The sequence below is a fragment of the Mauremys reevesii genome, linkage group 3, assembly GCF_016161935.1.
Source record: "Mauremys reevesii isolate NIE-2019 linkage group 3, ASM1616193v1, whole genome shotgun sequence".
NCBI lineage: Eukaryota > Metazoa > Chordata > Testudines > Geoemydidae > Mauremys > Mauremys reevesii.
Genome location: NC_052625.1, coordinates 9,488,640 through 9,501,324, shown reverse-complemented (window position 1 = coordinate 9,501,324; position 12,685 = coordinate 9,488,640). Strand labels below are relative to the sequence as shown.

The 12,685-nt window shown below is 42.2% G+C and overlaps 1 protein-coding gene across 3 annotated transcripts in view; it reads right to left on the bottom strand.

Moving 5' to 3' along the window:
- The window catches only part of PLCB1 (phospholipase C beta 1), a 627,028-nt gene that overhangs the window by 167,196 nt on the left and 447,147 nt on the right, over positions 1–12,685 (bottom strand). For all 3 annotated transcript variants that reach the window (XM_039531329.1, XM_039531330.1, XM_039531331.1), the window contains exons 10-11: positions 12,120–12,266; positions 1,560–1,717 (exon numbers count right to left, since the gene is read on the bottom strand). In XM_039531329.1, coding sequence (XP_039387263.1) covers positions 1,560–1,717; positions 12,120–12,266 — 305 coding nt within the window. The remainder of the gene's footprint in view (positions 1–1,559; positions 1,718–12,119; positions 12,267–12,685) is intronic.

The following is a 12,685-nucleotide window of genomic DNA, read 5'->3' as shown; positions in this document are numbered from 1 at the left end:
GTGGGTGAATACCCACTTCGTCGGAGGTATGCAACCGACGAAGTGGGTATTCACCCACGAAAGCTCATGCTCCAAAACGTCTGTTAGTCTATAAGGTGCCATCGGACTCTTTGCTGCTTCTAAAGTTAACAGTAGGTATTTCTTTCAGAACTCTAAAATGCTGCCCTTACATAGCATTTTAGATAATGTACTATTACCGCTATCTAGCATTTGTGCTGGAGGCACAAAAACTGCAGATCAAATACATACTGTAGACTGAAAGTGAGATAGCATTTAGCCAATAGACATTACTGCTGTGGACTAACATTTACTATTGATGACAAAATGCATGAAATTCAGAAGCCTGGAAACGCTCTCTCTCTCTCTCTCTCTCTCACACACACACACACAAAAAGATGTTTTTGGTCATACTTGCTATACTTCAGCTCCCATCCCCAAATAGCAGCTTTATCTTCATGAGACGATCAAACACATTACTGGTAACTTTTTAATCGATTATGACAAATGCTCAGGTCCCACTGACACTGTTAATGCCTCACTACCTGGATGGGCAGCCCATTGTCATGCTAGTTCTTGGAATTTACAGTTTCGTTATTCCTTTATCTTTACAGTTACTATCTTGCTGCCTTCTAAGCTTCAGCATTTTTGTTTTCTGCTTTCCCCACTAACCCACTGATTCCCAAGCTGTGGGTACCAGACCGTTCAGGGGAATCATGGGAAAAACATATCAAGTGTCACTGAAAGTGCCAGGGTGTTGACAGCTTTTGAATGCCTGGAGGGGAAGAGGTCCTCTGCCACGCTGTGTGCACTCCTGCCTCCTTTCTCCCTCAGGGGATGCTATACAGAAGTTCTCCCTGCAGGCCTTTCTGCAACCTTGGTGCTAATAGTCAGACCTGCAGGGGGAAAGGAATGAATAAAGCTGCAGGCCACGGAAAGGAGAGAAAACATATGACAGCAAACTTAGCAGGGAGTTAAGAGTCCCTGCCAGATAGAGAAGAGAGGGAGAATTGGAGCTTTGCCTCCTTTTCCGTCAAAATCCTCATTCAGGCCTTCTTCTCTTGCTTGGATTCATTTTGTCATGGCTTCAGTTCCAGCTCTTCAGACTCTGGCCTATGCAGGATCCCCCTGCTCATCTTCTCACCTGTAATAAGAAATGTGGCCACATCCCCTCTATCGTCAGACAACTCCACTGGCTCCCCATTCACCTCAAGATTCGGTTCACACTTGCCCTCCTTGTTTATAAAACCTGCCATGGACTCCATACGTGTCTGTCTGCTCTATCATCTAGCACCGGTCTCTTTTCTGTCCGAATGTGGCATCTCTCCACTCATGATCTTCTTCTTGCAGCTCTGGACTATGGGAACATCCTCCCTCTATCTGTCTGTTTCCGCAACTCTCCACCTGTTTTCAACACTCATCTAAAAACATCTCTTTGTCACTCAATTTCTCTTTCCTTCTACCTTCACTGTACGAAGGTTTTTAACTCTGCCATGTGTTGGGACACATTTTACATGCGAGGAACTACCCCAGATAAACTGACAGTGTGTTGCCTCTTATACCTTGAAGGATATTTCCGTTGTCATGGTGAATCCATGTGTAATGACAGGCTCTTCTTCGGCTGTTCGTCCTTTCCAGCAGTCCAGCTCCACACAGCGGCAGCCTGACAGGAGCACTTGGCGATACATCTCTACTGAGGAGTTACCAGCCAGCTGTCCAGCTGCAACAACATAACAAGGACATGAAACAAGGGGATTCATTCTGGGCTGCTGGGGTAATTATAACAAATTTACTAATAATGAGTGCTAATAACGTCATTCCCCCTCTGGTGACAGGCAAGCTGTCAAAGACATCTTAAGAGCATCAAATCTAAATGAAAATGACTTAACACAAGCCAATGCCATAGCCCAGGGTTTGTCTTTATTTACAATGGTGTAAATCAGGACCAACTCCATTGAAGGCAATAGAGTTACCCTGATGCAAAGCCACCAGGAGTCTCAAATCAAAGCCTGTACAGACAGACAGACAGACAGACACAAAAGTCAATGTGCCTCATTAGTATTCTCCTATCTTTTAAATGTTTTCATATTTCAAATGGCTGATGAACATGCATCTTCGACATCAGTGAGATTTTCTGTAATAATTGCAAGGCTTCATAAACAAGGTTTTAAAAAGTTCCTTGCTACCATTGCCTTCAAAAGTAATTGCTCAGATCCCCAATTTAGCCTGAATTCCACATTAATAAAAAGCTCTTTTTAAAGTCTCATTTCTAAAGCACGTGTTACACTTTAAACAAGCAACACAAGATACAAAGGCTACTCCACAAAACTGGGACAGTAGACCTCTTTTTGTGGTAACACACAAGACAGTGTAGTGCAAGAGAAAATCAACAGCTGTACAGTCACTCATGGATCAACAGTAGCTCCCAAATCAATACTTATCATACTAATCACCACCGTTATTTGGTTAGTTAAATTTCCCAAGGTGATGCCACACTATGTATTAAAAATGTAATTATATTACCCGTTTGCAATACTGATGTATTGTAAAATTAAAAAAACAACCAACAGCTTTTTCTCAAACATGGAGACTTTAGGGGAAAAATGTCCTCTCGTTTAAATCAAATTTTTGTGTTTATGAAAAGTTCTGGGCTTCCAGCACTGGAAACTCAATCTTCACAATAGGTTCAGCTCCAGTAATGGCAGTGCAAACATCCTGTGATGGAAGACTACAGATAGTGGAAGAATGGTCCAGTGAGCAGGATGCCAGCCTCAGACTGGGAAGACCTGGGTTTAATGACCTGCTGTGCTACAGACTTCCTGTGTGGCCTTGGGAAAGTCATTTAATCTCTTTACACATCATTTTCCCATTTGTAAAATGGGGACAGCACTTCCTGACCTCATGGGGTTGTTGTGAAGATAAATGCATTCAACACAGGGAGGTGCTCAGATACTGTGATAACACGGGTCATATAAGTATGTCAAAGAGATATATAATGTACCTGTCGATGAATGCACTCCTCATTCACCATTTCTGTGGTCCTCCTGTGGATAAGCTCTCTGTCGGGAGCTCAGCTCCTCTGGCAGCTCCACTCAATGTAAATGTCTACTTTCTATTTTCTCTACACTTATATTTTAAATCCACATTAAAAATAATAAAAAGCCCTCCTCTTTGAAAATGCTTCTTTAGGGCTGGTGCCTGGGATAGACAACTGAGAATGGGATTTTTCAAAGGTGCTCTGTTCTGGCCTAACTCTGCTACTGAAGTTTGAGAGTTTTTCTCTCATTTACATGTGTTTAATGCACTTGGTGTTTATATGAACCTGGCTCCCTTCAATTCTTTCTCCCTGCCTCACTGTTATAACCCCCCCACATTTCACATCTCCTTCCTGATTTCTTTCAATGTTTTCCCCTTTGATTCTGCACCATAAGTTTTCAGAAGCAGATGGATGCACAAGCAGGTAATCTTGCTTGCAAACATACACTGTGCATGTAGTCACACCGTCTGCAATGCACAATTATCCACTCCCCCTGCAGAATGCCTAATTTGCACAAGCACATATTTGTTTGCGGCAGCATGCACATTTTGTGTCTGCATCTTAAGTGTCTGTTTTTGAAAACTCAGCTCTAAATGTTTGGGTCCTCTGATCTATGTTGACTGAAAAGCTGTATGTATTTACAGCTGTTTTCCTTTAGGTTGTCTTTGTTTTCCCTCAAAGCAGTCTGAATTTTGATGAATGCTACTAGATTTCTCAGGAGACCATTGTCCATCATCTACTGATTTGCAGCAAACATTTTGGACTTGTGAAATCCTTGACCTCGGAAGTCTCTAACTAAAGCATCACATGCACTGCTTGCCATATGACACTTATCCACGTTACCCTGCTAACATGATTCAAACCCTCTTTGGAAGGATCACCGCTAAAGGTGAGAGAATGTTCAGCGTCCATGAACATTCAGTCCTCAGCAAGACTGCCAACCAATGTGTAAAAACAGTATCAATTGGTTTAGTGCTTTGGATGACTAATTTTTATAATACATGAAATAAAAGCAATATTCCAAGTGAAAATTGGAAGTTCCCTTCTTCAATACATGCAATATCTGCTTTAGCACCATAGTACTCTAACTGCTACTGACTTGCATTGAATAAGGAGGAACATATTTTTGACAAAACCTGAATTTCCCAGGAAACATGGGACCAGATCCTCAGCTGGTATAAACTGGCATTGCACTATTAAAATCAATTGAACGATGCCGATTTGTACCAGCTGAGGATTCATAGATTCCAAAGCCAGATGGGACCGTTGTGCTCAGCTAGTCTGACCTCCTGTATAGCACAGGCCACAGAGCCCCCACAAAATAATTCCTAGAGCATGTATTTTAGAAAAAGACTCCCAGTCAAAAGCAGCCCCTCACTGTGATCAAGATTCACAACTGCACCAGGAAACCCCATTGATTTTGAATCCAAGGTGTTAACCATTCATCCATTACAGCTGTTTTGGCTGTCAGAGGGCCTAACCTACTGCTTCCACATCCCTGCACTTACAATTACCCATTCTGCCTGCAAACAACACGATTTGCAGAAACTTTCACTCAGTGACGCTAGTACGTGTGTGTGCACATATTTGCATAGCAGTAAGCTTCATATCTGATGCGTAAAACATCCAGCATCAGATCTGATATGCCCAAGCTGTCGGATTGCCAAAGCCGTAACTTCAAATCCAAATTTCAATGATTTAAACCAACAAACAACTGAAGTGTCACATGGCGTAGGACAAAAGCCTGCACTTACGCTTAGCCTCTCTAGAGAGCGAGTCAGGTGTGAGGCCCTGATTCATCCTTCCTGTGCAAGCAGACAGGCTCGGGGGCGGGGGAAGAATGTATTCTGAAGTTCAGTTTAGTACTGCTTCAAACAGATGCAATGTGCAGCTGCTTCTAGCACGTGCTACTGATCACATATGTTGCACAGTGCAATCCAGGGGAGAAATCCTGACTTTATTAAAGTCACTGGCAAAAATCCCATTGACTTCAATGGGGCAGGATTTCACTCTAGGTGTCTGACTATACTCGCTGGGTGTTATGGTGCAAGAGCTGGTGTGCTGGTTAGTTTTCCCCAGTACATTTGTAAGGGACTAGGTGTGGAAACATGCCATAGCACATGGCTAAAGAGTCCAGGGGACTAGCATAATGTGGCCATAGGGCAGCCTGGATGTATTTGCCCCGGTACTCCATTCAGAACAAGGTACAGTACCAGTGTATGTAAGTGGGTCTTTGCCCTCCTTAAAACAGAAGCTTGAGGACAACTCTTTAATTTTAATGCACTCTGCTCCACAGGCCTCTGAGCATTGCACTAAAGAATATGCCAAAACCTAGGAAACTTCAAAATGGCAACAAGAATGGGCACAGAAAATGTTAATGACTCACTGTTAAGCAATAGTGAATTATCCCCACAAAACACAAATTAAAGGAAACAAAGAAGTGATGAATGGCCATTAAAAGCTGTGGATTTTTTTTAACCTGCCCTTTAATTTGGGTCTACCTATTTTCTCTCCGTGTATCCTGTATTCCCATCCTACCCTTACGGCTGCTTTCTACTGTGCCTGTTCATCTCTGCCACTAGAAGGCTGAACTCCTCCAAGCTATTAGTACCAGCTGCTTTAAAGACAGCCTGACGATTAGTCCTCAAGGACTGAGGGTTTGTCTACACTGCAATTAAACACCCATGGCTGGCCTGTCTCAGCTGCAGGGTTCAGGCTGCAGAGCTGGAAAACTGCAATCTAGACATTCAGACTCATGCTAGAGTCTGAGCTCTGGGACCTCTGACTGTCTGCACCACAATTTGACAGCCCTGCAGCCCAAGCCAACTGACACAGGCCAGACACAGGTGGTTAACTGTGGCGTAGACATACTCTAAGAGTTTTGCCTCCATGGCACACTAAGACCCTGGCAAGTGACGGAGCAGCAGACTTGAGATGAATCCCAAATGAGGGCGATTTATGTTGGGCAGTAAGAATGTAAGAATTGCCACGCTAGACCACAACAGTGGTCCATCTAGTCCAGTAACCGGTCACTCAGAGTAACCAATCTCACCTTCAGGGGAGTGTAAGTGTAAGACCCCTATACAGTAGCTGTGTGACACTGTATTGGGGCAGGATGGAATTTCTGACCGCAGCTGGTGATCATCTCATGGCCGGAAGGATGAGGATTTACAGTCCTTATAATCCTTACCCTAGCTAGTGTGACTCCAAATGGTGTCAGACCAGCCCTAACATCTGAGGTACTTATATGGCCCTCATTACCATAGTATCATAGCACCTCTCAATATTAAACATGTTTTCCTCACAAAACACCCCATGAGGTAGGGCAGTGCTACTTTCCCCATTTTAAAGATGGGGACTTGAGGCATAGAGAGGCTAAGTGACTTCCCATGGTCACACATGACTCTGTGTCAGAGCAAGGATGTGACCCACATCTCCTAGTTCCTAGATAAGTACTCTAACCTCTCTTCCTTACTAAAATGTATTTCTTAAGCGAGAACATCACGAAATAACTTACTTTTCACTTTTTTTTTAAAGCATCCTCAAAGCAACCCCATGCCAGTGTGGGCATTGTAAGTTCTGGATGTTGCAATATAAATGCTGTGTGGAGTAGACGGAGCAGTACCTGTACCTTTCTTGGTAAGAGGTGAAGTTACAAATCTCAATGTTCCAGCTAACCTTAACCGCTGAGAGCCCAGTCCCTCTCCTGGGTAACTCGGATGGGCTTTTGTGGTCTTCCCATTGTGGGCTTTGGAAATGAGGAAGGCAAAGAAACACCTCCACAAAGCATCTCAGAGTCTCCCCTTGGGATAACAAGCCTAGTACATATCAATTCCTTTGTTAAATTGATGAACTCCTATAAGCTTGCAGCGTCCAGCGGGCATAACTGGACACTTCAAGATGGTGGTTCCTAGGGTTGTGTCTGGGACCGAAGATATTGGCTAGTGTCATTTGGTTGCACAATCCAAGGAGCAACTTACATGCCAGAGGCTGTGCGTGAACCGCCCAGGAGTGGGGATTCTCATAGCAGAGCAGGGTAAGGCTGGCTCCCAGAGTCAAGGACTGGAGTGACCAAGCAGATCACCGGTCCAGATAACTCCAGGGGAATGTCACACAGAGATGGCCGGGGGCCAAGCCTGCTGTAGTGTGGCCCCTGCTACCCTACGGCGAGGTCCCAGACGCTCAACAAGTGTTCAGCGGCAGCAGGTAAAATGGTGAGTGGAGGGGAAAATTAGCTTAGTGCTGCTATATAACACAGCAATCTCAGAATGGCCACTCTCCCGTCTCACCCTCTCCTTCCTCAACAGCACATTGTTGTCTCTTGAAATTGTGAAGATGAAGCATCATGGTGTTGGGGTTTTTTTTGTTTTTTTTTTGCCCACCTGTAATTTCCTTCCCACCCCTGAAACTCCCTGGTAACCTACAAGCTGGGAAGGTCTATTCTGCTTGGAAAAGTTTGCAAGATCCTGTGCAAGGAGGGAGGGGGGCGCAGGGGTGGGAAGGATTTAGGGAAGTGTTGAAGGTTGAAAATAAGCAATGCAGGTTGTGGGCTCAGGACTTGAAGCAGAAAGGCAGATGGGTGGCGCAGGCAAGGAATATTGTTGCAATAAAGAAGAAGAGAATGAACTTGTATCCAAGGAATACTGCCTTGAATTCTTCATGGGAGATCAAAGAATCATCATAGCATATCAGGGCTGGAAGGGACCTCAGGTGGTTATCTAGTCCAACCCCCTGCTCAAAGCAGGACTAAATCATCCCAGCCAGGGCTTTGTCAAGCTGGGTCTTAAAAAGCTCTAAGGATGGAGATTCCACCACCTCCCTAGGTAACCCAGCTGCTCAGTGGCTTAGGTAGAGGAAATGGGCATTGGAGGTGAAGCAGGGTTGGGAGTTAGCTGGGTAGACTTTGCAGTCTATACACACACACTCAACCCAAAACTGATGAGCTCTGCATCCTGCATTCATCTTTCCTCTTAAAAGGCAAAAAGGCAGATGGCAAAATACATTTTAAAGGCTAAATAAGTGTGTGAAAACGATTGTGATAGATAACAATCATTATTGCTTGGCTTCCAGTGCTGCAAGGAAAGCTGCAGCAGTGTCACTCCCCATTATGACAATAGCAATAACCTCAGGCAACTCTGGAAAGAAATTCAGTCACAAAACAGGACTGGCAATTAATGTCTGGAGGATATTTAAAAAAAAAAATCAGTGGTGAGAAAAATATTTTTCCCCCGAAAAGGAGATTTCTTTAAACCAGGTTCGAATTAATAGAAATTACTTCTTTCCTGATGTATTTTACCTTTGTTCTTAACTGTTGCATTTCTTTAAAGAGGGGTGGGGGAGAAAGCAATAACGGTTCTAAATAAATAATCAGGACTTGATGTACTGCCAAGTGTTTCTACTAAAGGCTAGAAAAATGGTCATTACAATTAAAAATAAAGTCAGACTGTGCATATGTTTCTCTTCGTGTTGTAACAGTGTTTCTTTGGGGATGCCTTTTTCTTAGCTTAAAAACTAACAAAAGGATTGATCATTAGTAGGGAAATAACTGTAACCATAATAAAGCTGGATTGCTAGGCTGAATGGTTTCCCTACTTCCTTAATCATGATTACATGATTGGTTGCTATTGCCATTTGTACACAGATGTTCCTGAAGCTTTTGTTCCCAACTTTCCAAGCCTTTAACCCCTTCAACATTCAACAAATCAGATAACAATCCAGTAGCATTTGTTTACATGTTAAACTGAATGAAGTGTTTGCTGAACGAATGCAAACAGCAACACGACTGCATCTGGTCTAGCTTGAAAATAAAATCTATGGCTGTCAGCTTTTGTAATGAATCTACAAAATCTAATTATTAAGTCCCATTCCAGGCCAGCTGTCTCAGATTTACTGAGCACCATGAACCCACAAAGAAATGGGGCACACGTTTTGTATCACAAAAGTTAAATCACTCAGCATGATATTGTATTTTTTCTGGTTTAAATTATGACAACTTTTTTTCACTTGTTCTATAACAGTATTTTAACTTTACTGATCCACAAATGATATGTTAAATAGCACTAAGGACTACATTTGAGTCAATAGTGTAACACTGTTGCAAAAAAGCAAACATTATTCTGGGATATATTAGCAGCAGGAGTGTTGTAAGCAAGACTCGAGATGGAATACTTCTGCTTTACTCCACGCTGATTAGGCCTCAACTGGAGTATTGTGTCTAGTTCTGGGTGTCACCAGATATGGACGAATTGGAGACAGTCCAGAGAAAAGCAGCAAAAATGATTAAAGCTCTAGAAAACATGAGCTCTGAGGGAAGATTGAAAAAAATTGGGTTTGTTTAGTCTGGAAAAGAGACTAAGACTGAGAGGGGACATGATAACAGTTTTCAAGTACATAAAAGGTTGTTACAAAGAGGAGGGAGAAAAATTGTTCTCTTTAACCTCTGAGGATAGGACAAGAAGCAATGGGCTGAAATTGCAGCAAGGGCAGTTTAGGTTGGATATTAGGGAAAACTTCCTAACTGTCAGGGTAGTTAAGCACTGGAATAAATTGCCTAGAGAGGTTGTGGAATCTCCATCACTGGAGATTTGTAAGAGCAAGTTAGACAAACACTTGTCAAGGATGGTCTAAAACACTTAGTTCTGCTTTGAGTGCTGGAGTCTGGACTAGAAGACCTCTTGAGGTCCCTTCCAGTCCTACAATTCTATAATTTCCAAGAGTAGCTTCTGAAACGATCAATAAATGCATGTCAAGTAACCTGCTGGTGCAATTTGGTAGGAATTCTCTTCTAATTTGGTCTGACAAACTCATAAAAGGCAAGGCAAGTTTGAAACACAATTGGTAACTCACTCCTTCGTGCTGCGATATTAGGGTATGCACTCTAAGGCCTGGTCTACACTGGGCGGGGAGGGGTGAGAGATGAGATGCGATAAATCGATCCCCGATAGATTGCTCGCTACCCACCGATTCAGCGGGTAGTGTGGACGTAATCTAGGATTACTTAATGTCCTAAGACATTTACGATATCTAAGCAGAATAGTTTGGATTTCTGCCAAAGTTTCATCCTTGATTCTGTATTTCCTGGCTTCTGTTAGTTGTTAGTTAGTTGTCCGTTCTGTTGGTTGCTTTTAAGTTAGACCTTTAGGGCTTCATCATGTTCTAAGCTGCACCTACGTAAATCTAGAGTAACTCCACTGAAATCAAGGGCAGGACTGCAAATTTACCCTGTCATAAATGAGAGCAGAATTTGGCCCTGTACTGCCTTTCCCACTTATGAGCCTATTCACGAATGTAAGAGACTTGCCACATCTCTACAGCTCCTTGGACAACAGCCTTATTATTGAAGTGACAGTTTCCATGGATCAGGAATTCTTTGTAACACTGCAACATTCTAACTAAATGGATTCTTCTGTATATCAGTAGGGCCCAGTCCACATTACAGACAATGGGCCTGCAAAATATCACCATAAAAACAAAGCTGCTTTTGTATGGAGAATGCTTGAATTCTTCTAAAGATCATAAATGTCTGTATATTAGAATCATAACTTTTAAGCAGCCAGGTTTTTTTTAATCCAATTTGCAGAAACAAAGCTGCTCCAGAGCAGAGCATGACAAGTTTTAGGCTAGAACACAATTTACAGCCAAGATATAAAACTCTGCAATATGGGTGTCTAATGGAAATACTGACAGTTCATTAATTACACAACAGCGGTAGTAGGTGCTGCAGAAAGTACTATAACATATATAAGAGATCCAAGTTAACAACCACTTGCCCTGTTTAGATTGGGCTCCTACATGGAATTGTTGTGTTTGAATCAGTGCTCCTGGGCATTTTGCAGAACTAAGGCATGTCTGCTAAATCAGTAACATTAAAAAGACCATAAATCAATTATATGAGCCAGATTTTTACTACGTACTGTTATCACTACTTCCTTGTTTAATATAACACAAGACGATGCTAACAAAATCAGATGTAACAAACAACATTCCCTTAGGCAAGTGTGCTTAAAAATGCTCAGTTTGTATATAATATAGAATAAAAACATTTTAAAATTGTGAATTCACAATTCTTTCTCTGGAGATAAACCCTATGGCCAAGATTATAAAAAAGGAGAGTCAAAAGTGTGGCTCCAAAATCTTTATGTAGCATTATCAGGGTAATGATCTGCTCTTGCAGTCTTGAATGTTTTAAAGCCCCATTGACTTTAGTGCATAAATAATACAGATCAGGCCCTTAATTTAATTATGTCATGGGAGTATCTAGGAGCTCAGCATTTCTGAGAATTGGGTTGCACCATCAAAGAGCCTAGATGCTGGAGGCAGTTAGCAGCCCATAGAATATCAGGGTTGGAAGGGACCTCAGGAGATCATCTAGTCCAACCCCCTGCTCAAAGAAGGACCAATCCCCAATTAAATCATTCAACAGCTTTTTGCCTCATATTCCTAAATACCCTCCTCATAGACTGAACTCACAATGCTGGGTTTAGCAGGCCAATAGTCAAACCACTGAGCTATCCCTGCCCCCAGATTGACCGTCCTTATGAAGAAAGAGGCAGAAGAGCAGGAGACTCATGGGCCATTCTGGACCTCGCTAATCTCTCAAACCAATGCAAATCTATTTTGAAGGTTGATCTCACAAAAGCTTCAGTTTCAATTAGAGGGGAAAAAATGAAGTAGGTGCAGGGAGGTTCTTACTATGAGGATTTTACCATATTGGTTCACCTATCACTAATTGTAATGAAATATTGTCTTGGATGCTAGACAATGACCCATTTCTTTTCCAAATTAAAACATCTGCTCCGGAGCCTGTTTAAGTTCATGGGGATTTTTCAATGACTTCACTAGGCTTTTTGGATCAGGCACTGACTGAACTATATAACTTCCAATGGATGTTCAATATTAATAAGAATAAGGAGGTAACATCTCTGTGAAACAGGATAAAAGTCATTGGCTGTGTTGTCCCTACTTTTCAGAAACAGTAAGAGTGTGGGATCATTTACACCTGAGTGGTTAGTGCATCCATCCAGTATGACTGCAAATACACTATCAATGTTGCAAAGTAAGACATCAGATCTTTCCCGTACTATACCTGTGAGGTAGGTGTTGTGTGAGGAATTGATCAAATAGTGAGACAATGGCTGAGACATATCTTCATTCAAATCCAGTTTCTCAGGTGGAACAACGCCATTCTCCTCTCCACTCAGGTATCGCATAAATCCATCCACTGATATCTGCCCTGGGAAAGCACAGATTCGGGGGAATCACACATTAATTCTAAGCACAGTATCCTCGGGACATACATATTTTCTCATTCAACGCATCTCTAGAATATGGCATAAGAGAAAGGCCACGTTATAATCACATTACACTAGTTATGAATATGGCCTAGATTTATACCATTTACTGTAGTGTTTTATTATTATTATTATTACCCTTAAACTCTCAGATTGTGTGTAGGGATCTAAACACATGACATCAACTGTACAGTCTCGTTCAGAGAGACTGATCTGCCACACTTTTGATCTCATTCCATTCACTGCAATGAGAGCCAAGCATCAAAATTCCCCATACGTGGCCCACACATAAAATGTCATAAATAGTACTACTTTGCCATTTCTTGTGATTTGTTCATTGACTTCCTAATTGTTCCCATTC